General features: G+C 41.5%; 1 protein-coding gene across 18 annotated transcripts in view; it reads right to left on the bottom strand.

Annotated features, from left to right (window-relative positions):
• Window positions 1-23,344, bottom strand: part of Clip1 (CAP-Gly domain containing linker protein 1) — a 128,389-nt gene that overhangs the window by 20,195 nt on the left and 84,850 nt on the right. For all 18 annotated transcript variants that reach the window (XM_058579829.1, XM_058579828.1, XM_046446101.2 and 15 more), the window contains one exon: window positions 22,145-22,265. In XM_058579829.1, coding sequence (XP_058435812.1) covers window positions 22,145-22,265 — 121 coding nt within the window. The remainder of the gene's footprint in view (window positions 1-22,144; window positions 22,266-23,344) is intronic.

The following is a 23,344-nucleotide window of genomic DNA, read 5'->3' as shown; positions in this document are numbered from 1 at the left end:
AAGACTGGCTTGAGTTTACATGAATACATAGATGGAGTATATAAATAAGTAAATACGAGTGTGTTTGCATCCTCAAATACATATACACACAGTTTTCATGGTCCTTTATCAAAGAAAGCTGCTGATGAGCCAGGCATGCCTATAATCCCAGCAGTTTGAAAAGCTGAGGCAGGAGCCTGGCACGGTGGCGCATGCCTGTAACCCCAGTGGCTTGGGAGGCTGAGACAGGAGAATCGCGAGTTCAAAGCCAGCCTCAACAATTGCGAGATGCTAAGCAACTCAGTGAGACCTTGTCTCTAAATAAAATTAAAATAGGGCTGGGGATGTAGCTCGGTAGTTAAGTGGCTCTGGGTTCAATCTTAGGACCAGAAACAAGGGGAGGGGGTATAAATTCACATTCACCAAATGATCAAAATTAACATCAGCAATAAGGGAACAAAGTTACATTATGTGAAACCTCCCTGCAAGGTAGAAGATCACTCACACAGGCTCCTGCTCACATAGGACCCCCCAATACCACCGAGGAAACATCATACAAACAGAAAACAAGGGAGTTTATAAAACTTAACTGTTTTGTTTGTTGGCTTTTTATTTTGAGAAAAGTCTTGCCAAGCTGCCCAGGCTGGCCTTGAAGTTGCAATCCTCCTGTCTCAGCCTTCCAAACAGCTGGAACTATAGGGGTGCACTATTGCGCCCAGCAGGCCTGTTCTCTTAAATGTCAGTGTCAATAGACAGAGGAAGCACTCCAGAATGAAGGACACCAGAGAGACACTCAATGAACATAATAGAACCCTGAATCCAAAAACAAACTAAAAAGTGCCATAAAAGGCCAGGACTGGGACCCCAGGAACACGGCCGATTCACTAGGCCACCTATGGAAGTGGTACCAAGGTGAGACTTCCTTAACAGCTCCACCATGTTTACATAAAAACCATCCTTGGAGTATATGAGCATGCCTCGCTCCATTCTTACAACTTCTCACCGAGTTTGAAATAATTTCCAAACAAAATGCTAAACACTGTTCTGCATCTGCCACTCCCAGGGCCGTTCGCTTGCCTGTCCATTTACTAGACTTAACTTTTAGTTTTTGATGGACCTTTATTTTATTTATTTCTATGTGGCGCTGAGAATCAAACCCAGTGCCTCACACATACTAGGCAAGTGCTTTTCCACCGAGCCACAACCCCAGCCCCTAGACTCAACTCTTACGTCAGTATTTTTTCCAGTTTTTCTTTAACTAGGGCCATGTCTCATTTGGCCTGATTTATCATTAGGTGGCTACACAGTTTTCTGATGTCGAATGTGGGCTGCTGAACTTTTTCTTAATTAAAATATTTTATAAGAAATTTGTTTTTCCTGCCTGAGCACTGAGGAATTATTTTTTTGTTCTTGAGTTTCAATAATAACCAGGATTTGGGGGATTGTTTTGTTTTTCTGGTGTCAACTGTTCTGGATTGACTTTTCCAGTGGGTCCCTATAGGGTCTCCATTCAAAGCATCCTGTCCTTTCTGTCTGCACATTCAGTTCTTCCTTCACTTGGGGAAAATTCCTTACTCATCTCCCAATACAACCATGACGCCCCTGATCATGTTTTGGTGAACAGTGCACCCCACACATGATGTTGGTCCATGAGATTGCCACAGATCTGGAAAGTCCCTGTCTCCTAGAGATGCCCGAGTTATCCAGCTACTCACATTTGTGGGCATGCTGGCGTAAACAAACCTGCTTAGATGTGCACACATAAAATTACCCGTGTGCTATGCACAGTACATACTGTCATCTGTGAACCGTAGCTGCACAAAAGGCAGATCCCCAGAATTTGGGAATAAGGTTTAATGTACTTTTTCTGTTTTTGTTTTTGAGGTGCTGGGGATTGAACCCTGTGCCTTGCACATGCTAGACAAACACTTTACCAATGAACCACGTCCCCAGCCCCAGCCCTACCACTGTGTTATAACGGTAGTCAGTACAGGAACCCTCTGTACAGGATTTATAGCTTTGGAGCAATAAGCTGTGCCCTATGACCTACGTGAGCAGGAAGCTATACCATCTAGGTTTTGTTGTTTTTTGTTTGTTTGTTTTTGTTTTAACACTAGGGATTGAACCTAGGCAAGCCTCTCCTCCTGAACTACAGCCCTAGCTATTTTATTTTGGGGCTGGTCATAAACCTACAATCCTCCTGCCTCAACTTCCCAAGGTGCTGAGATTACAGGTGTGGGCCCTGTGCCTGGCCCCCACAGTCTGTGGAAGTACGCTTGATGTTGCTCAGGCAACAAAGGCAACCACCTAAAGACATTTCTCAGAAAGTGTTCCTGTTGTCAAACAAAGCAGAACGGTCCTTTTTCCTTACATTTATTGAGTTTGTTACTGCACGGATGCTCATCACACCCATTTGGATTATCTTCATACTTCATCATTATTATCTTTCATCTAATTGTTCCAATATCTTTGTTTTCTTACCCATTTATGATGAATAGGCCAAGCCTTTCCTTGATATATTTGGAAACATTCATAAGGTTCCATTTCTGATTTTTTTCTTTTTTGTAATTTTTCTTTTTCCTGTTTCTGATTTACTTGGTAGTTCTAATATGGCATGGTTTTTGTCTAAAATTTCTTTTTTTCTTCCCTTCAAGACAGGATCTGGCTAAGTTGCTGAGGTTGGCCTTGAACTTGAGATCCTCCTGCCTCAGCCTGCCAAGTCTCTGGGATTACAGGTGTGCACCATGCACCAGGCTTCAATTTGTTTCCTTAGCTTTTCATTCTTGGTTACAGTTATGTGGTTGGATCACCTCTGTGAGCACTTGGTTTACTCAAATAATTTAAGTTTTTATAAAACATGAAGCACTATTTGGTTAATGGGTATTGTCTGAGTAATGTTTCCTCATGGCCTGAATTTCTCTTCTCGTTGGACTCCTATGTTCCTTTCTTTTTTCCCTTTTACTATAATGGGTATTCAACTGTTCATCTCATCATAGGCAGGTTTACACCTTAATTTGCTAGGTGCATTTCCCCTGAGACCTTCCAACCAGAAGGCCTTTTCTCTCCACCCCCAAGCTAAACTGAGAAGCTGGGCACTGCAGTCTACAGTTTCGGCAGCCCGAGGGCCCTGGGGTAGAGGAAAGATGGCGGGAATAGGAGCAGTGGAATCTGTTAGAGGTCTCTTTTCTTTAGGGTCCTGTACCTCATTCTTCTGTCTGAACAGAGGTGATCCTGTCCCCACAGGATGCCCTTAGGCATCAGTCTTTGGGCAGACATTACAGGGAAGCACTTTCAGCATCTGCTCTCTCCTCCCTGGAGAAGGAAGCTGGCCTCCTGTGGCTGGAGGCCTTCGTGTGATTAATGCTCTCCTGGAGGTCTGAGCTTTTCTTCCTGAATAAGAAGGTGAAGCTGTGAGGAGAGTCCTTGCCTTCTCAGTGGCCTTCCCCTGCTTCCCTCTGGAAGGCACGATCTCTGGAATAGACAAGAACTAACGCTGAGGATGGAAGCAAAGCAGAGCAGAAAGGAAGGGCTGCTCCGCGAGGCCATTCCTGAGGGGCTCTTCCTGCTGGATGCCTACCTGTGGACTGTCAGGGCCCACCAGTGTTTGCTGGCTGGACAAACTGGAAAATGACAATTGGCAGTTTTTCCCACTTATGATAAAGTCCTGAGGTGGAAGGAGAGGACTTCTGCACTCACAAATCTCCCCTGGACTTTCCCCAAGCTGCCTCCTTGCCTTGGCAGTCTAAGGTTTTCCTACTGGATTGAGCTTGAAGATAGGCAGAATTAAAGCAAAAATTTCCAGAATTTTTCTATCCATCTTCCTTGCCACTCACCACTGGAAACACAAGATCAGTCAAACCACAATTGTGTTTCTCCTCTTGCTTACCAACATTAAAGTTTACAGAGTGAAGTTGATTAGCTTTGCTGGTTTTCTGCTTCCAAAAATATATACTTTCGGTACTGAGATGGAACTCGGGGATCCTTTAACCCTGCCTAGGTTAAAACTTTATAAACCTTTTTGTTCTTTATTTTGAGACAGGTCTTACTAAACTGCCAAGATTATCTCAAACTAGCAATCCTCCTGTCTCAGGATCCAGAGCAGATGGGATTACAGGCGTACGACACTGTGCCCTGCTGGAGATATATTTTTTTAAATATTTATTTCTTAGTTGTAGTTGGACATAATATCTTTATTTTATTCATTTATTTATTTTTATGTGGTGCTGAGGATTGAACCCAGGGCTGCACACATACTGCTGAGCCACAACCCCACCCTGAGATTTATTTTTATAGTTAAAAAAAAGTGTTCATATCATTAGGTGTTGAAGGGGGAGAGATTCTGAGATCCAGTTTGAATCAGTCCTATTTGTGCAGAAGTCCCCTGAGCCCAGACTAAAATTATAATAGCTTATTGTCAGGGACTAGAAGGAAATTCTCCTTCAAAGATTAGCCTGACAGCCCCCTGGGAGACATCCTGCCTGGGAGGCATCCTGTAGCTACCTATCTCCCTGGGATATCCTGCGGCCACCTATCTTCCTGAAACCTATCTTCCTGAAACATCCTGCGGTTATCTCACCTTGTGCAGACATCCAGCAACTGCCGATAAGAGAGCTTCCCCATCCCCAGCATATAAATACCCCTGTGTGAACAATAAAAGTTTGCAGCTTGATCAGAACTTTTGTCTTGCTGTCATCCTTCTGTGTCTCTTGTCCCTTCATTCCTCCCCATCTAGGTTCGCTGCCCACGTTGATGTGTCCTGCCGGACGGGACATTTGGCGCCCAGTGTGGGGCTCGAGCCTTTGACTGAGGGGGAACGCCGTCCTCCGGGAAGACTTGGCCAAGCGGGAGCACGAGATCGCCTCGGCAGACACGACCGAGAGAGAGATCCAGGAGGAGAGTGAGGACGACGCAAGGTGAGTGACCCACCATGGGACAAGCAGTTTCGTCACATGAGTTGTTTTTCTCAGGCCTCAAGGAGGCCCTCAAGACACGGGGGGCGCGTGTTAAGAAAAAGGACTTAAAATTATTCTTTTCATACATAGGAGAATTGTGTCCATGGTTTCCCCTTGAAGGGACCATTGATGGTAAAAGATGGCTTAGAGTAGGAGACTTATTATGAAGATTATTATTATTATTATTATTATTATTATGAATGCTTTGGCCCAGAAAAGGTGCCTGTTCCCACCTTTTCTTACTGGAACCTAATTAATTCAGGAAAAAAAAAAGAAAAGAAAAAAAAAATATATATATATATATAATAAAAGAGATATTTTTTGGCCTTTATGTTCTAGAAGTCTGTGCTAGGAGAGTGAGAAAAAGGGAGAGAAAATGTGATGTTTACCTGGAGAGAAATAAGTTTCAATTTTCTACTGTTTTTGTCAATACTCAGAAAGTATGTACGGACCTTTTTACTACATGATTGTCCTATGAATCAGAATGGCTATAACTCAGCCACTGGGGACAAGAGACTTTAGCCGCTGCTGCTTGCTGCTGCTATGGGGTCCTAGCCCCTGCGGGCAGCAGTGCTTTTAATCCTTGAATTACTTGACCTAAATGCCAAACACAGACTAACTTAAGATCTGATGGTAATGCTAGCATTTGCTGCTAAAAAACCTTTGGAGCACCCATGTGCCACAGAAAAAAGTGCAGCATGTACACGAGCTGCAACCGCAGGTCGCAGAGACAGAACAAGCTGCTACCGCAGTAGGATCTTGGCCAGGCAGGGGAAAAGGCAGACAAAACCAATCAAAATGCAATCGGCTAGGAAAACTTTTGCCCCGAAAATGGGCAGCGGACTCCATGTTGTTTGCATCACCATGGTAACCATGGGGTGACTGGCTGGAAGAGCAGGCTTCCTGGTCCCACCTCCCACACTTCCGATTGGTTCTTCCACAGTCACTCAGACAGGACATCTAGTCCCGCCTTCCAGCCACTAACCTGTACTACTGTGTTTCAGATTTCTACCGGAGCTGTTCAGAGCCTGTATTTTTAAGAATGCCTACCTGTAAATGCTAACGAAAGATATCTTTTTCAGACAAAATTTAATTCCACAGGTTTCTATGTTGCAGTCCTAAATTTAAGTTAGTTCTGAGTTAAATAACCTGACTTTTCTCTATAGTTGTGTTACTAAATAATGTTCTATTGATGAGAGATCAAACATGCTTCTTTATATTTTACTTTTAATTTTGGAGGTTATGAGGATGCATTTGCTCGCCACAGGAACAAAGCCGGCAATGTTCCTGTGATGACCAAAAAATCCTTATTCTCATTCCTAACTATAAAAAATAAATATGTATACTCAACAAGGATTTTATTTCAGTTACATCAAGTGACGTCACATAGAAGAGTGCACTCCTAGTTAAAAATAAATTAAAATGGATCCAAATATTTTAAAACCACGTGGTTACATAAAATTAATACAATTATAAGTTATGTTCTTATTCTTAATATATATATTTTTAAGATATTTAGATAACCTATATTTGTTAATCTATAAAATAATTAGCACATGCCTAATTGATTAGTTAATATATATTTGCCTAATTGTTTTTCTTCAACAGAAAACCCATAATTTATGTTTTATAGTTACATTTATCAGATACTCTGCCTTTCCAGTTACAGATATTTGAGATAAATGTGCTTTTAAGTGAAAATACAATCTTCAAGTAGTTTCTAATTCTCAAAGTTACTGTTCAAACTCATAAGATGATAAATAATTATGTCTACAAAATATCTAAGGATTTTAACTATATTTTCATTGATATTTCTTATCAAAGTACAATAATTTGTTTATAGATTCTAAGGTTTTCAGAAATTGTTCCAAGTATAACAAAAAAATTTTTCTAAAAGAAAAGGATGCTTCAACAAAGAAAAAGCACACCTGGATCCTAAAAAGAAAGAAATCATCTTTGGGTAAAACAAGGTCTTTATATTCATATTTCAATGATAAAATTATTTTCCTAAGTAAAAAAGATTTTTATATTGCTATCTAAACAGATGATGTAAAAAGTTAGAAAGATTAAAAAAGAGATTTATATATACTAAACTGACTATAATTAATTTAAGGGTATTTCAGGCTATTTTTCCTAGTTTAACTATACTAATGTGAGCTAAGATTTTGTCCATATTTTGACATGATAAACAACCTATTAAAATGTAAGTTTATTTCTTTAAAGTAAGATCCTTATTGCCTAATAATTCTTACTGTTTAAGACAAAGATTAGTTTTGGTAAATAAATTCACATTGTTGATTAAACATTTAAGTATATTGAACTACTAACTTAAATCCGATTTTAACAATTGTCCTTAGAGACTAAAATCAATTGATTCTAAGACACTGAGATACTAATTTTTACATATTTTGTTTGTTAGATAATCATAAAATTAAAAAAAAAAAACATTTTATTAAGACTAAGGTTCTCCAAATTAAAGTTATATTAATTTTAAACAATAAAGGTTACAAACTTAAAAAAATTCATTGATATTATATAAGTTCTCTGACTAGATCTATTGTCCATAAAAAATACAGTAAGATTTATATACTGCTCCCTACACAGGAAATAACCTTAATCATATTTTTTAAAGGCAACCTATTTAAAGGATAATATTCTAAAATATAGATTTTGGGATCGCCTTAACCATGCATTATTTGCCCTTAATTTTCTTACCCTAGACAGTGAAGGCCATTCGGCCGCAGACAGACACTGGCATCCCTCGTCCAATTCTGTTCGCCCACCTGTAATGTGGCGCGATCCCCTTACAAATAAATGGAAAGGCCCAGATCCTGTCCTCATCTGGGGACGAGGCTCAGCTTGTGTTTTGGACCAAGAGCAAGCAGCCCCAAGATGGTTACCAGAATGCCTGGTTAAACAGGTTAATGACTTACCTCAACCCAGGGACGGAGGCCCTCCCCCTGAGGACAAATTTTCCTCTTTTGCAGATGCAGCCAACAATCTGTGTGAGGATCCTGCTTAAGGCACTTCTGCTGAACAGGTTTGTATACGGAGGCCTTAGCCCTCCACCTTCCAACATCAGGGAGTACCTTTTTGGCCCCCCCTGCGAATGCAGGGGAGGATCTTGGACTCAGGCTCCCACTAGTTGGACCCAGACTGCTGACTGCTTGACTAAGGTGGCTTACCTCCGTGCTGAGGCTGACCATCAACTCGGAGGATTTCATCAGCCTGAATGGGTATGTGTTAACAAGCCAAAGATTATTCCCCCCAGTACAAGTAAAGCTCTCCAAAATTGTTCTGCAACTTGTACGCATACCCAGGCTATGCATGTCTCTTGTTATGCGTCAGCCTCAATTTGTGTTAACAAGCAGGGAGAACAATTTTTTGAAGCCACCCTAACTAAAACTCATGCAGCAGAGGGGACCACTATTCATTATACCCCCCTCCTCTTTGACCGGGGAGGAGAAGGCATATATACCAAGTTACAGTCAGCTGGGTGCCAAGGCACTGTTGGTAAACCCTCCTGCTGGCCCATTAAGGCCCCTACAGGGGTCTCTGATGGTGGAGGACCCACTGATGCTGTCAAGCATCTTCAGATAATCAAACTTTTGAAACCCCAAATCCCTGAGCTCACATATCATCCCTTAATGCTGCCTAAATCCCAGCTCCCAGATTTAGATACCAATACATTAGATATTTTGGAAACTACCTTCTCTTTGCTTAATAATTCCAACCCCACCCTTGCTCGTGATTGCTGGCTCTGCATGACAACAGGGGCAATCATGCCTATGGCAGTTCCTATTAATTCTATCATAGACAGTGATAATACATGTCAACCTGGATTTCCTTTTAAAGTACAGCCTATAGGCACTTTTACATCATGTCTTTTAGGCACGATGCAGAATAATACCTATGATATTGATGTTGGAGTTACTTCCTTTGGAAATTGCTCAACAGTAAAAAATTATCCCTCACCCACCCCATCTCTTTGTCCCCCCAATGGCACAGTTTTTATGTGTGGAGGAAACTCAGCCTTCCCCAGGCTTCCAGCGAATTGGACCGGTGGCTGTGTTCTTGCCTTATTACTCCCTGATATAACTATTGTCCCAGGAGATGAACCTCTACCCATTCCTAGCCTAGACACCTTAGTCAAAAGACACAGGCGGGCAATACAGGCCTTACCACTCCTTGCCAGCCTTGGAATAACAGCTGCTGTGGGCACAGGTACAGCTGGCTTAGGCACAGCTATACACTCTTACCGTCGCCTATCTCAACAACTTATAGATGATGTACAAACTCTATCAGGAACTATTAAAGATTTACAGGACCAAATAGACTCCCTGGCAGAAGTGGTCCTTCAAAACAGACGAGGCTTAGATTTGCTGACAGCTAACCCGGGAGGTATTTGCTTGGCCTTAGGGGAAAGATGCTGCTTTTATGCCAATAAATCAGGCATAGTACGCACTAAAATTAAGCAGCTTCAAGAAGATCTAGAAAAGAGAAGGGAACTATTTGAAAATCCCCTCTGGACTGGGCTTAATGGATTTTTACCCTACCTTCTTCCCTTATTAGGCCCTTTGTTGGGTTTGCTTTTAATGGTGTCCATAGGACCCTGCATTATAAACAGGCTGGTACAATTTATTAAAGAACAGATTAATATTTTGGCCTCTAAGCCCATACAGGTCCACTATCATCTTCTGGAGATGGAAGACCGCGCTGCCAACATTTAAAAGGATGTTCTACCCTTCTCACAGGCTTATTTCTTAAGTTTACATCCCCACAGATCTCTCTTTCTTATATAAAAGTATAAGTAACAGCTCTGACCAACCATCTTCTGCCCTTGCCATAAGGGTTCTCTCCTCCATGGGCCCCTCCGCTTGGGGGAGGACGCACCCATGGAGTGAGGACGTTAGGCCATAATAACGGAGGGTGCAGGAAGGACTGCAGGAGGATGGATCCACGGATCCCAAAACCCAAGACCTCTGAGTGACACGCTCTGGTGCATGGCGGTTGGCATGCTCCCCCCTCAAAGCCGTCTCCTCCAAAAACATGCCAAGGCCACCACGAAATCTCCTAGTGAAGACGCTCGCTCGGATCAGGAGATATTCTAAGGCCTCCTAGAGGAACAGAGCCTCTATCACCCCCTAAAAACATGGCCAATAAGGTATGGTCAAATATTTTATATAAGAAAGGGGGAAGATGTCAGGGACTAGAAGGAAATTCTCCTTCAAAGATTAGCCTGACAGCCCCCTGGGAGACATCCTGCCTGGGAGGCATCCTGCAGCTACCTATCTCCCTGAGACATCCTGCGGCCACCTATCTTCCTGAAACCTATCTTCCTGAAACATCCTGCGGTTATCTCACCTTGTGCAGACATCCAGCAACTGCCGATAAGAGAGCTTCCCCATCCCCAGCATATAAATACCCCTGTGTGAACAATAAAAGTTTGCAGCTTGATCAGAACTCTTGTCTTGCTGTCATCCTTCTGTGTCTCTTGTCCCTTCATTCCTCCCCATCTAGGTTCGCTGCCCACGTTGATGTGTCCTGCCGGACGGGACATTTGGCGCCCAGTGTGGGGCTCGAGCCTTTGACTGAGAAGGAACGCCGTCCTCCGGGAAGACTTGGCCAAGCGGGAGCGCGAGATCGCCTCGGCAGACACGACCGAGAGACAGATCCAGGAGGAGAGTGAGGACGACGCAAGGTGAGTGACCCACCATGGGACAAGCAGTTTCGTCACATGAGTTGTTTTTGTCAGGCCTCAAGGAGGCCCTCAAGACACGGGGGGCATGTGTTAAGAAAAAGGACTTAAAATTATTCTTTTCATACATAGGAGAATTGTGTCCATGGTTTCCCCTTGAAGGGACCATTGATGGTAAAAGATGGCTTAGAGTAGGAGACTTATTATGAAGATTATTATTATTATTATGATTATTATGAATCCTTTGGCCCAGAAAATGTGCCTGTTCCCACCTTTTCTTACTAGAACCTAATTAATTAAAAAAAAAAGAGAGAGATTTTTTGGGCCTTTATGTTCTAGAAGTTTGTGCTAGGAGAGTGAGAAAAAGGGAGAGAAAATGTGATGTTTTCCTGGAGAGAAATAAGTTTCAATTTTCTACTGTTTTTGTCAATACTCAGAAAGTATGTACGGACCTTTTTACTACATGATTGTCCTATGAATCAGAATGGCTGTAACTCAGCCGCTGGGGACAAGAGACTTTAGCCGCTGCTGCTCGCTATGGGGTCCTAGCCCCTGCGGCCAGCAGTGCTTTTAATCCTTGAATTACTTGACCTAAATGCCAAACACAGACTAACTTAAGATCTGATGGTAATGCTAGCATTTGCTGCTAAAAAACCTTTGGAGCACCCACGTGCCACAGAAAAAAGTGCAGGATGTACACGAGCTGCAACCGCAGGTCGCAGAGACAGAACAAGCTGCTACCGCAGTAAGATCTTGGCCAGGCGGGGGAAAATGCAGACAAAATCAAACAAAATGCAATCGGCTAGGAAAACTTTTGCCCCGAAACTGGGCAGCAGACGCCATGTTGTTTGCATCACCATGGTAACCATGGGGTGACTGGCCGGAAGAGCAGGCTTCCTGGTCCCACCTCCCACACTTCTGATTGGTTCTTCCACAGTCACTCAGACAGGACTTCTAGTCCCGCCTTCCAGCCACTAACCTGTACTACTGTGTTTCAGATTTCTACCGGAGCTGTTCAGAGCCTGTATTTTTAAGAATGCCTACCTGTAAATGCTAATGAAAGATATCTTTTTCAGACAAAATTTAATTCCACAGCTTTCTATGTTTCAGCCCTAAATTTAAGTTAGTTCTGAGTTAAATAACCTGACTTTTCTCTATAGTTGTGTTACTAAATAATGTTCTATTGATGAGAGATATCAAACATGCTTCTTTATATTTTACTTTTAATTTTGGAGGTTATGAGGATGCATTTGCTCGCCACAGGAACAAAGCCGGCAATGTTCCTGTGATGACCAAAAAATCCTTATTCTCATTCCTAACTATAAAAAATAAATATGTATACTCAATAAGGATTTTATTTCAGTTACATTAAGTGACGTCACATAGAAGAGTGCACTCCTAGTTAAAAATAAATTAAAATGGATCCAAATATTTTAAGACCACGTGGTTACATAAAATTAATACAATTATAAGTTATGTTCTTATTCTTAATATATATATTTTTAAGATATTTAGATAACCTATATTTGTTAATCTATAAAATAATTAGCACATGCCTAATTGATTAGTTAATATATATTTGCCTAATTGTTTTTCTTCAACAGAAAACCCATAATTTATGTTTTATATTTACATTTATCAGATACTCTGCCTTTTCAGTTACAGATATTTGAGATAAATGTGCTTTTAAGTGAAAATACAATCTTCAAGTAGTTTCTAATTCTCAAAAGTTACTGTTCAAACTCATAAGATGATAATTATAATTATGTCTACAAAATATCTAAGGATTTTAACTATATTTTCATTGATATTTCTTATCAAAGTACAGTAATTTGTTTATAGATTCTAAGGTTTTCAGAAATTGTTCCAAGTATAACAAAAAAAATTTCTAAAAGAAAAAGATGCTTCAACAAAGAAAAAGCACACATGGATCCTAAAAAGAAGAAAGAAATCATCTTTGGGTAAAACAAGGTCTTTATATTCATATTTCAATGATAAAATTATTTTCCTAAGTAAAAAAGATTTTTATATTGCTATCTAAACAGATGATGTAAAAAGTTAGAAAGATTAAAAAAGAGATTTATATATACTAAACTGACTATAATTAATTTAAGGGTATTTCAGGCTATTTTTCCTAGTTTAACTATACTAATGTGAGCTAAGATTTTGTCCATATTTTGACATGATAAGCACCTATTAAAATGTAAGTTTATTTCTTTAAAGAAAGATCCTTATTGCCTAATAATTCTTACTGTTTAAGACAAAGATTAGTTTTGGTAAATAAATTCACATTGTTGATTAAACATTTAAGTATATTGAACTACTAACTTAAATCCGATTTTAACAATTGTCCTTAGAGACTAAAATCAATTGATTCTAAGACACTGAGATACTAATTTTTACATATTTTGTTTGTTAGATAATCATAAAATTAAAAAAAAAACAACATTTTATTAAGACTAAGGTTCTCCAAATTAAAGTTATATTAATTTTAAACAATAAAGGTTACAAACTTAAAAAAATTCATTGATATTATATAAGTTCTCTGACTAGATCTATTGTCCATAAAAAATACAGTAAGATTTATATACTGCTCCCTACACAGGAAATAACCTTAATCATATTTTTAAAGGCAATTAAGAGATACCTATTTAAAGGATAATATTCTAAAATATAGATTTTGGGATCGCCTTAACCATGCATTATTTGCCCTTAATTTTCTTACCCTAGACAGTGAAGGCCATTCGGCCGCAGACAGACACTGGCATCCCTCGTCCAATTCTGTTCGCCCACCTGTAATGTGGCGCGATCCCCTTACAAATAAATGGAAAGGCCCAGATCCTGTCCTCATCTGGGGACGAGGCTCAGCTTGTGTTTTGGACCAAGAGCAAGCAGCCCCAAGATGGTTACCAGAATGCCTGGTTAAACAGGTTAATGACTTACCTCAACCCAGGGACGGAGGCCCTCCCCCTGAGGACAAATTTTCCTCTTTTGCAGATGCAGCCAACAATCTGTGTGAGGATCCTGCTTAAGGCACTTCTGCTGAACAGGTTTGTATACGGAGGCCTTAGCCCTCCACCTTCCAACATCAGGGAGTACCTTTTTGGCCCCCCCTGCGAATGCAGGGGAGGATCTTGGACTCAGGCTCCCACTAGTTGGACCCAGACTGCTGACTGCTTGACTAAGGTGGCTTACCTCCGTGCTGAGGCTGACCATCAACTCGGAGGATTCATCAGCCTGAATGGGTATGTGTTAACAAGCCAAAGATTATTCCCCCCAGTACAAGTAAAGCTCTCCAAAATTGTTCTGCAACTTGTACGCATACCCAGGCTATGCATGTCTCTTGTTATGCGTCAGCCTCAATTTGTGTTAACAAGCAGGGAGAACAATTTTTTGAAGCCACCCTAACTAAAACTCATGCAGCAGAGGGGACCACTATTCATTATACCCCCCCTCCTCTTTGACCGGGGAGGAGAAGGCATATATACCAAGTTACAGTCAGCTGGGTGCCAAGGCACTGTTGGTAAACCCTCCTGCTGGCCCATTAAGGCCCCTACAGGGGTCTCTGATGGTGGAGGACCCACTGATGCTGTCAAGCATCTTCAGATAATCAAACTTTTGAAACCCCAAATCCCTGAGCTCACATATCATCCCTTAATGCTGCCTAAATCCCAGCTCCCAGATTTAGATACCAATACATTAGATATTTTGGAAACTACCTTCTCTTTGCTTAATAATTCCAACCCCACCCTTGCTGGTGATTGCTGGCTCTGCATGACAACAGGGGCAATCATGCCTATGGCAGTTCCTATTAATTCTATCATAGACAGTGATAATACATGTCAACCTGGATTTCCTTTTAAAGTACAGCCTATAGGCACTTTTACATCATGTCTTTTAGGCACGATGCAGAATAATACCTATGATATTGATGTTGGAGTTACTTCCTTTGGAAATTGCTCAACAGTAAAAAATTATCCCTCACCCACCCCATCTCTTTGTCCCCCCAATGGCACAGTTTTTATGTGTGGAGGAAACTCAGCCTTCCCCAGGCTTCCAGCGAATTGGACCGGTGGCTGTGTTCTTGCCTTATTACTCCCTGATATAACTATTGTCCCAGGAGATGAACCTCTACCCATTCCTAGCCTAGACACCTTAGTCAAAAGACACAGGCGGGCAATACAGGCCTTACCACTCCTTGCCAGCCTTGGAATAACAGCTGCTGTGGGCACAGGTACAGCTGGCTTAGGCACAGCTATACACTCTTACCGTCGCCTATCTCAACAACTTATAGATGATGTACAAACTCTATCAGGAACTATTAAAGATTTACAGGACCAAATAGACTCCCTGGCAGAAGTGGTCCTTCAAAACAGACGAGGCTTAGATTTGCTGACAGCTAACCCGGGAGGTATTTGCTTGGCCTTAGGGGAAAGATGCTGCTTTTATGCCAATAAATCAGGCATAGTACGCACTAAAATTAAGCAGCTTCAAGAAGATCTAGAAAAGAGAAGGGAACTATTTGAAAATCCCCTCTGGACTGGGCTTAATGGATTTTTACCCTACCTTCTTCCCTTATTAGGCCCTTTGTTGGGTTTGCTTTTAATGGTGTCCATAGGACCCTGCATTATAAACAGGCTGGTACAATTTATTAAAGAACAGATTAATATTTTGGCCTCTAAGCCCATACAGGTCCACTATCATCTTCTGGAGATGGAAGACCGCGCTGCCAACATTTAAAAGGATGTTCTACCCTTCTCACAGGCTTATTTCTTAAGTTTACATCCCCACAGATCTCTCTTTCTTATATAAAAGTATAAGTAACAGCTCTGACCAACCATCTTCTGCCCTTGCCATAAGGGTTCGCTCCTCCATGGGCCCCTCCGCTTGGGGGAGGACTCACCCACGGAGTGAGGACGTTAGGCCATAATAACGGAGGGTGCAGGAAGGACTGCAGGAGGATGGATCCACGGATCCCAAAACCCAAGACCTCTGAGTGACACGCTCTGGTGCATGGCGGTTGGCATGCTCCCCCCTCAAAGCCGTCTCCTCCAAAAACATGCCAAGGCCACCACGAAATCTCCTAGTGAAGACGCTCGCTCGGATCAGGAGATATTCTAAGGCCTCCTAGAGGAACAGAGCCTCTATCACCCCCTAAAAACATGGCCAATAAGGTATGGTCAAATATTTTATATAAGAAAGGGGGAAGATGTCAGGGACTAGAAGGAAATTCTCCTTCAAAGATTAGCCTGACAGCCCCCTGGGAGACATCCTGCCTGGGAGGCATCCTGTAGCTACCTATCTCCCTGAGATATCCTGCGGCCACCTATCTTCCTGAAACCTATCTTCCTGAAACATCCTGCGGTTATCTCACCTTGTGCAGACATCCAGCAACTGCCGATAAGAGAGCTTCCCCATCCCCAGCATATAAATACCCCTGTGTGAACAATAAAAGTTTGCAGCTTGATCAGAACTTTTGTCTTGCTGTCATCCTTCTGTGTCTCTTGTCCCTTCATTCCTCCCCATCTAGGTTCGCTGCCCACGTTGATGTGTCCTGCCGGACGGGACAGCTTATGATCAACATTTTTTCAAAATAATATATGACAAGCTAAAAATAGCTTTCCTTTCTAACCATTCATATCTGAGAATTCAATTTGGATGATGAGCCCCAGTGGTCTGTGCACAGCCTCTGCTGCGGAAACCACTGGTGAGCTACAGCTGTCGACTTATCTACTCCCACTCCCGTCCCATTTCCAAAAGCAAACTGATCCTCATCCTGCAAATAACCAGGGGAAATCAGCACTGTTCCCATAGTGACTGCTCAGTGTATTTGCTTTCTTTACAGGCTGGAAATCTGTGAGGCTTGGAAATGATAAATCAGACATCTAAAGGTGACCACCCAAGGCAACTACTTCTATTGAAGAACTCACACTATTATTTTTAGCATTCCTTAAGAAAAGAAAGTAACGCTCTGTGTGGTGTCCATTAATCTTGAAGCTACATGACATAACTGAATTCACACTGACTGTGTCCACCATCCCCACACAGTAGATGCTCCACTGATTTGGTGATCAGGCTTTTGGCAACCACAACTGTGTGACAAAGGTATGGAACCAGCAGTGGCTGAAACCAGGTGCAGAAGAGGAGGCAGAGAATCCACCTCTCATGACGCAAAAGAGGACCCAGGGCCCTGGGTAAAACCAGATACTCATCCAGCTCCACATACCCATGCCTGGGCCCCTCCCTTCACACTCTGTGACGCCCACCTACTCTGCACAGAGAGAGGCACTCACGGCAGTGTTCTAAGGAGCAGAGACAGCTACAGAGCAAAGAAGGCGCAGCTTGCCCTGCTGGAGCACAGGCAGTGACATCTAGGATGGGACGATACGGGACCAAAGAAGGGGAGGACAGACAGAAATGCCCACAGGTGAAGGCTGGCAGCCAGGAGTGCAGGGCAAGCAGAGAAGCAGGCACAGGGGTGGAGTCAGCAGGAAAGCTGGGGTACATCGGTGGCAAGGCCAAGGGCTCAGAGAGAGCAGAAAGGAAGCCACTCAATTTTGCCATTACTAAGTGATGACTTTAGTCAGAGCCATTTCTGGAGTGCACTGGTGGCTAAGAGCAGGCAGCAGAGGATGGGAAATGGGAGGTGAAAAATAAAGGCAAAAACCAGATTCCTCTCTTAAAGAAAAGAGTATAAGATGGTAAGTGTGAACAGTGTGGCAAGATTTAGAACTGCTGTTAAGGAAAGGAGGATTTCCTGTCCTCTATAAGATTCTAGAGGCAGCTGCTGTAGGATGGGCTGCAGGCAACAGGGACTGGTGACAGGCTGAGTGGAGAAAGGAGGCGTACAACACTGACCAAGAGGATGAGCAAACTGTGGTACACCATCCAGCAGAACACGATCCCGCCCTGGGAAGGAAGGGAGCACCCACTCCTAACCAAAGTAGGGACTGACACATGCTTCAATCTGGATAAATGCAAAACATGCTCTGTGAAGGAATCCAGTCACGAAGGACCACACAGCATGTGCTCCTATTTCTGTGAAATGTCCAGAAGAGGCCAATCCTCAGAAACAAAAAACTGGCTGCCAGAGGCCAGGGAAGCAGAATGAGAAGGGCCTGCCTCATGGCACAGGGTCTTCTTGGGGTGATGAAAATGTGTTGGAACTAGATAGAAGTGGTGGCCACACAACACTATAAATGCTCAATTAAACGCCACTGAACTATACACCGTAAAACGATTAAAAGCAACTTTTACGTGTATTTTATCTCTCACACACACACACACACGCACATAAGCACACATGTACACATACACACAAACCAACCTGAGGTGACAAGAAACATGGGCAGCAAACAATCAGGGCAACCCTAATTCAGGCTTCATCACTTTGGAGTCATCAAGAGGGGCTAAGTTAGGCTACTGAAGAAAATAATTTCATACAGTTCAATCTAATATATCCTCTCTTAAAAGACAACACACTCTGTGCAACACTAAAAGACTGCTGTCACTGTTGATACCAGATATATCAAACACTTCTGCTGCTCATAATCCTATCTGATCCTGGCTATTGCCCTTCTCTCCACCTAAAATGAAAAAGCCAACTTGGAAAGGAGACCTAATTTTAGTTGGAGCCAGGAACAGTGGTGCATGCCTGAAATCCTAGCAACTTGGGAGGCCAAGGCAAGAGGATCACAAGTTCCAGGCCAGCCTTGGCAATTTAATTAGACTGTGTCTCAAAATAAAATATAAAAAAGGCTTTGGAAGGGCTGGGGCTGTAGCTCAGTGGCAGAGCACTTGCCTAGCATGGGTGAGGCACTGGGTCCGATCCTTAACACCACATACAAAAAAATAAGCAAATAAAATAAAGGCATGCTGTCCATTTATAACTACAAAAAATTCCTTTTTTAAAAAAAGGGTTATGGATGTGGCTTAATGGTTAAGTGCCCCTGGGCTCAATCCCTGGTATAAAAAACAAACAAAACAAGAAACACCACCCCCACAAAAGAAGGTCTGGGGATACATCTCTGTGGGTAGAGAGCCCTGGGGTTCAATCCCCAGTACTTCCCCGCCACCCCACCAAAAAAGTTTTAGCTGGAGAGAACTGTCTGATAGAGAAAGCAGGCCACACAGAATGCACACAGGTGGATTGTTTCTGGCTTAGCCAGCTCCTTTCCAGAGGACTATGGATAAGCAGTTGATTCCCCTCCAATTGCAAAAGTACCCCCTTTACGTAGCTCCTCGGCAGTCAGGTTTCTAATGCAGAACAACAATGGCTACTATCACTCTCCAACTTTTTGTTTCTTTACTTGTTTTTTGGCATGATACTAGGGATTGAACTCTGGGCTCTGCAGATGCTGGGCATGTAATCCTAGCTCCTCAGGCAGGAGGATTGCAAGTTCAAGGACAGCCTGGTCAACTCAGCAAGACCCTATCTCAAAACAAAATAAAAACTGCTTTGGATGTAGCTCAGTGGTACAGTGCTTGCCTAGCACACATGAGGCTCTGGCTTCAATCCTCAGCAACACACACACACACACACACACACACACACAAACGTTTTGAAAGTATAGAGCCTAATGAATTAATTTTCTATAAACTAAGGGTGCTTCTAAGTTATTTTAAGTGAATGAGTCTCACTTGGAAAGTCAAAGGTCATGTTTTCTCTTCTATGTGGAGGTTAGAGAGAAAATAGGGGGAAAAGGGCAAGGTAACTCTTGAAAATAGAAAGGATACCAAATGAATAGAGGAAGGGGACCAGGAGAGGGAAAGGGGAGGAACTGGGGAATGAACTTGACCAAATTACATTATGTGCATATATGAGTATGTAACAATGGATCTCACTAATATGTATAATGCACCAATGAAAAAGATAAAAGATTAATAAATAAACAGGAGATTCTCTCTACTCTTTTAAAATATATTTGTATCAATAATAATCTATAATGGTTTCTGGTAATCAGTATCACTCTCCTCATTCTCTATCATCAAAGCTATTGTTTTATTTCACACCCACCTGTCTTTTTTGAGTTAAATATTACAAAAGGAAGTCACTTTCTTAGCTGGTCCTTATAGGTATTATTTTCTAACACCCTGCAAAATAACTGATTTTCAAATTATTAATCACAAAACCTTTTCAGTATGAAGCTACCTGAAACCCCTCTTGTGAAGAGAATAGAGCTACCAGGATGCAAAGGAGCTCTGGAAACCTCTGTCCAAGGAGTCACGGGGTCTCCTGAGCTCCTTCTAGCACTAAGCAACAGAGACAAGCAATCTGTCAGTCCAGTTAAGCTCAAAACATAAGAGGATGATCTCTTGTTCTCAGATTTATGGAATCTATTCTTTCTAACAAGATATTAAATGAAATGAGAAAAAAAAAAGGAGAAGGGAACAGACTCAACACTTGACTGAAATCCTTCTCTTCAATCTGTCAGTCCAGTTAAGCTCAAAACATAAGAGGATGATCTCTTGTTCTCAGATTTATGGAATCTATTCTTTCTAACAAGATATTAAATGAAATGAGAAAAAAAAAAGGAGAAGGGAACAGACTCAACACTTGACTGAAATCCTTCTCTTCCAAGTCTTGGTGGACACACTGGTATTTAAATGTCAAATGTTTTAGATGTTCTAGCTAGTGCCAGGAAAAAAAGAACCTCTGCTGGTTAAAGGGCTACTATTTTTCATGAACTCCAATTTCTCACACGCTGATCAAAAGACATGCACTGACTCTACATAGTCAACACACTTTGATTCTTTTCCAGATCCAAATCAGAAGATGACATGTATCTCTTGAAACTATTTGCTGAATAATATTGAGCAAATGCTTATGTTCCCTGTGGTTCCATTTCCTCTTTCATGAACAGGATAACATTAGTGCCCCCATGCAGAATTGTGGTAATGACTGAGATGATAGCTGTCATCTATTTGTGCCTGCCACACAGTAAGAGCCTGTAAAGCTACTATCACCAGCACCAGCACCAGCATCACCATCTTGGGCTCTGGAGAGACATGGCACTTCTTGTATGACATGAGAAAACTGTGGAATGCTATAATGAAGACTTTAAAGGACTTAGTGCTGGAAGGAGCTCAGGAGACCCCGTGACTCCTTTAAAGTCTGAAATCAACTCTCCTAAAAATGTTTTCACCACAAACTGCACTGTATCAATGAGCACTCAATACAATGACCCCAAATTCCTCCATCCCAAGTGAAAATTAACGTTTGCAAGACACAATGGGGAAAAAATTCTTTTTCCCTTTGTATTATCAAAGTAAGAATGAATGACTATACAAAAAAAGTCTCCTAAAAAATTTAAAGCTCCTGCTCTGAAAGCAGAAGTGACTAACAATTCAACACTCTGATTTGACTGTTAGCAAGGAATACAAAGCAGAATACAGCGTCCTTTTTTTTTTCTTAATACTTTTAATTGTAGATGAACACAATACCCTGGTGCTGAGGATCAAACCCAGTGTCTCCCACATACCATGAACCACAATCTCTGCCCAGACTACAGCATCCTTTATAATCAATTTTGTTCCCATGGCTAATCAACTTCTGTCAGGAACCTCTGTAATTTAAATATAGAAGCAAATGGCTATATATATCCATTTTATATATATATATATATATATATTATATATATATTATATATATATATATCTCAAATGCACACTAGTGCACACATATTCAATTTCATTAGGAAATGCTTGAACAATTCTTGAAAAGCAGAGTTCTATTTAAAATCAACTGTCAACTCTCCCACAAAAATCCAAATTCTTTTTTTTTTTAAGTTGTAGATAAACACAATATCTTTTTTTTTTTTTTTTTTTTTTGAGAGAGAGAGAGAGAAGGAGAGAGAGAATTTTTCAATATTTATTTTTTAGTTCTCGGTGGACACAACATCTTTATTTATTTATTTTTTTTTTATGTGGTGCTGAGGATCGAACCCAGTGCCCTGTGCATGCCAGGCGAGCGCGCTACCGCTTGAGCCACATCCCCAGCCCCGGACACGATATCTTTATTCATTTATTTTTTAATGTGGTGCTAAGGATCGAACCAATGCCTCACACATGTGAGGCAGGCCCTCTACCACTGAACTATAGCCCCAGCCCCAAAATCCATATTCTTAAAGTCTGCTTCCTTAAAACCAATTCTGATGAAAAAAAATCTTGAGAAAAATAATTTTGAAATCCAAGCAATGGTAAGAAAATATTGTCCCCTTCCATTTAAATGCTTTGCTACAATCACCTAATAAGGACCTTTTTTCCTACTTGCTTGCGAGATCAAGTGTCTTGTGTTCTTTTATTTTATTTTTGTTAATGAATCTGTCAGTTCACTTCTGACCTGAATTCTACACAGCACACTTGAAAGCAAGGAGACACACAGCACAGGTAGCCGGAAATCCCACTTGAAATGGGCGCAACCACACTGAGGAGACTTGAGCAGCCTCCAGGAGCACTGCAACAGCAGCAGATGTCAGCACAGCAGATCCAGAAACCCCACCAAAGGTCCACTGACCTTTTGATGACTTGTGACTTCGTCCCTGCTTCTCCCCAGCTCCTCGGCAAGTTTGACGTTCTCTTCTTGCAGTGCTGAAAGCTGCTGGGACTTCTGAGCTGCCGCCTGCTTTAGGGTTTCTCTGCAAGGACAGTGAGTGCAGGGTTACCATAGAAACAAGACAGGCAAGGAAACTGTGGGAGACAACCAGCTTCATAAGCACTGAGGAAAATAGACCTGGGTCACGTGCCCCATAGGCTCTATAATAACAGGAGACAGTGTTATCTACACACAGGAGGGGCCTCATGGCTTTAATCTCTAAAAGGAGGGCAGCTGTCCACAATTACTGTTTTTTAAAACCTAATAAACACTATAGCCATTCTCCCACCAATCACACTTACTCCACATGAAAGGGAATTTTGCAATGAAATAAATGAGAAGGTCAGTATAGTCCTCCCATCTTTAGGAATATGTCCATTAATGTTAATAAAGTGGTTTAATTTGCTGCCAAGGCTTTCTGTTCTACCTGCACAGATCTATAATCTGTTTTTCTCTGTTAGTCATAAAAATCTAATGGTTCCATTTGCCAGTAACTGTCAGAGTCAAGCGCTGATGTGAATCTGAACAGACTTTTAGGACACCTAGAAATGAAATGCCTAAGGAAATGGCTTCCCAATTAAGCATTAGGTATTTTATTTCATGGTATTCTTTCCATTAATGCTAATAATTTTTTTAAGGCAAATTAAAATATAATATAGCCTGCTAACCCATACCACAAGTATTTTTACTTAGGCAGGTATTTACAAGGAAGGCACGTTTAGTAAATATCTTCCCATTATTAAAATTAAACCAAAATACACATTCTAAATTATTATCCTCAACACATGGATATTCAAAATATTTTACTTGATTGCTGGGTATTAATTTTGTGCCATGGAAGGTTTTGATGCAATTGTGAATTTTAAATAAGCCTGTGCTGGTGAATCTCCACTCAAAGGCTGTCATATGTGGCTGAATTCTGAATCCAGTCATCTGGGCATGAATCCATCTGCTGATGCATGAACACATCTATTTTTAACTTCAATTGTCTAATGGGTGGCAGTGCTTGGCATCTTCAATCTCTCGGTTTCTAATTCTCCACCTACCTATAATATGCATACTGTGAGGACTTCATGAAGATTTGGGGGAATCAATCTACACAAAAATTCTCTTAGAACACTA

This window comes from Marmota monax, unplaced genomic scaffold, assembly GCF_021218885.2.
Source record: "Marmota monax isolate L192 unplaced genomic scaffold, Marmota_monax_Labrador192_F-V1.1 WCK01_AAM20220418_F8-fsc00092, whole genome shotgun sequence".
Lineage (NCBI taxonomy): Eukaryota > Metazoa > Chordata > Mammalia > Rodentia > Sciuridae > Marmota > Marmota monax.
Note: the sequence above shows the minus strand (reverse complement) of the source record. Positions and strands in the feature narration are given on the sequence as shown.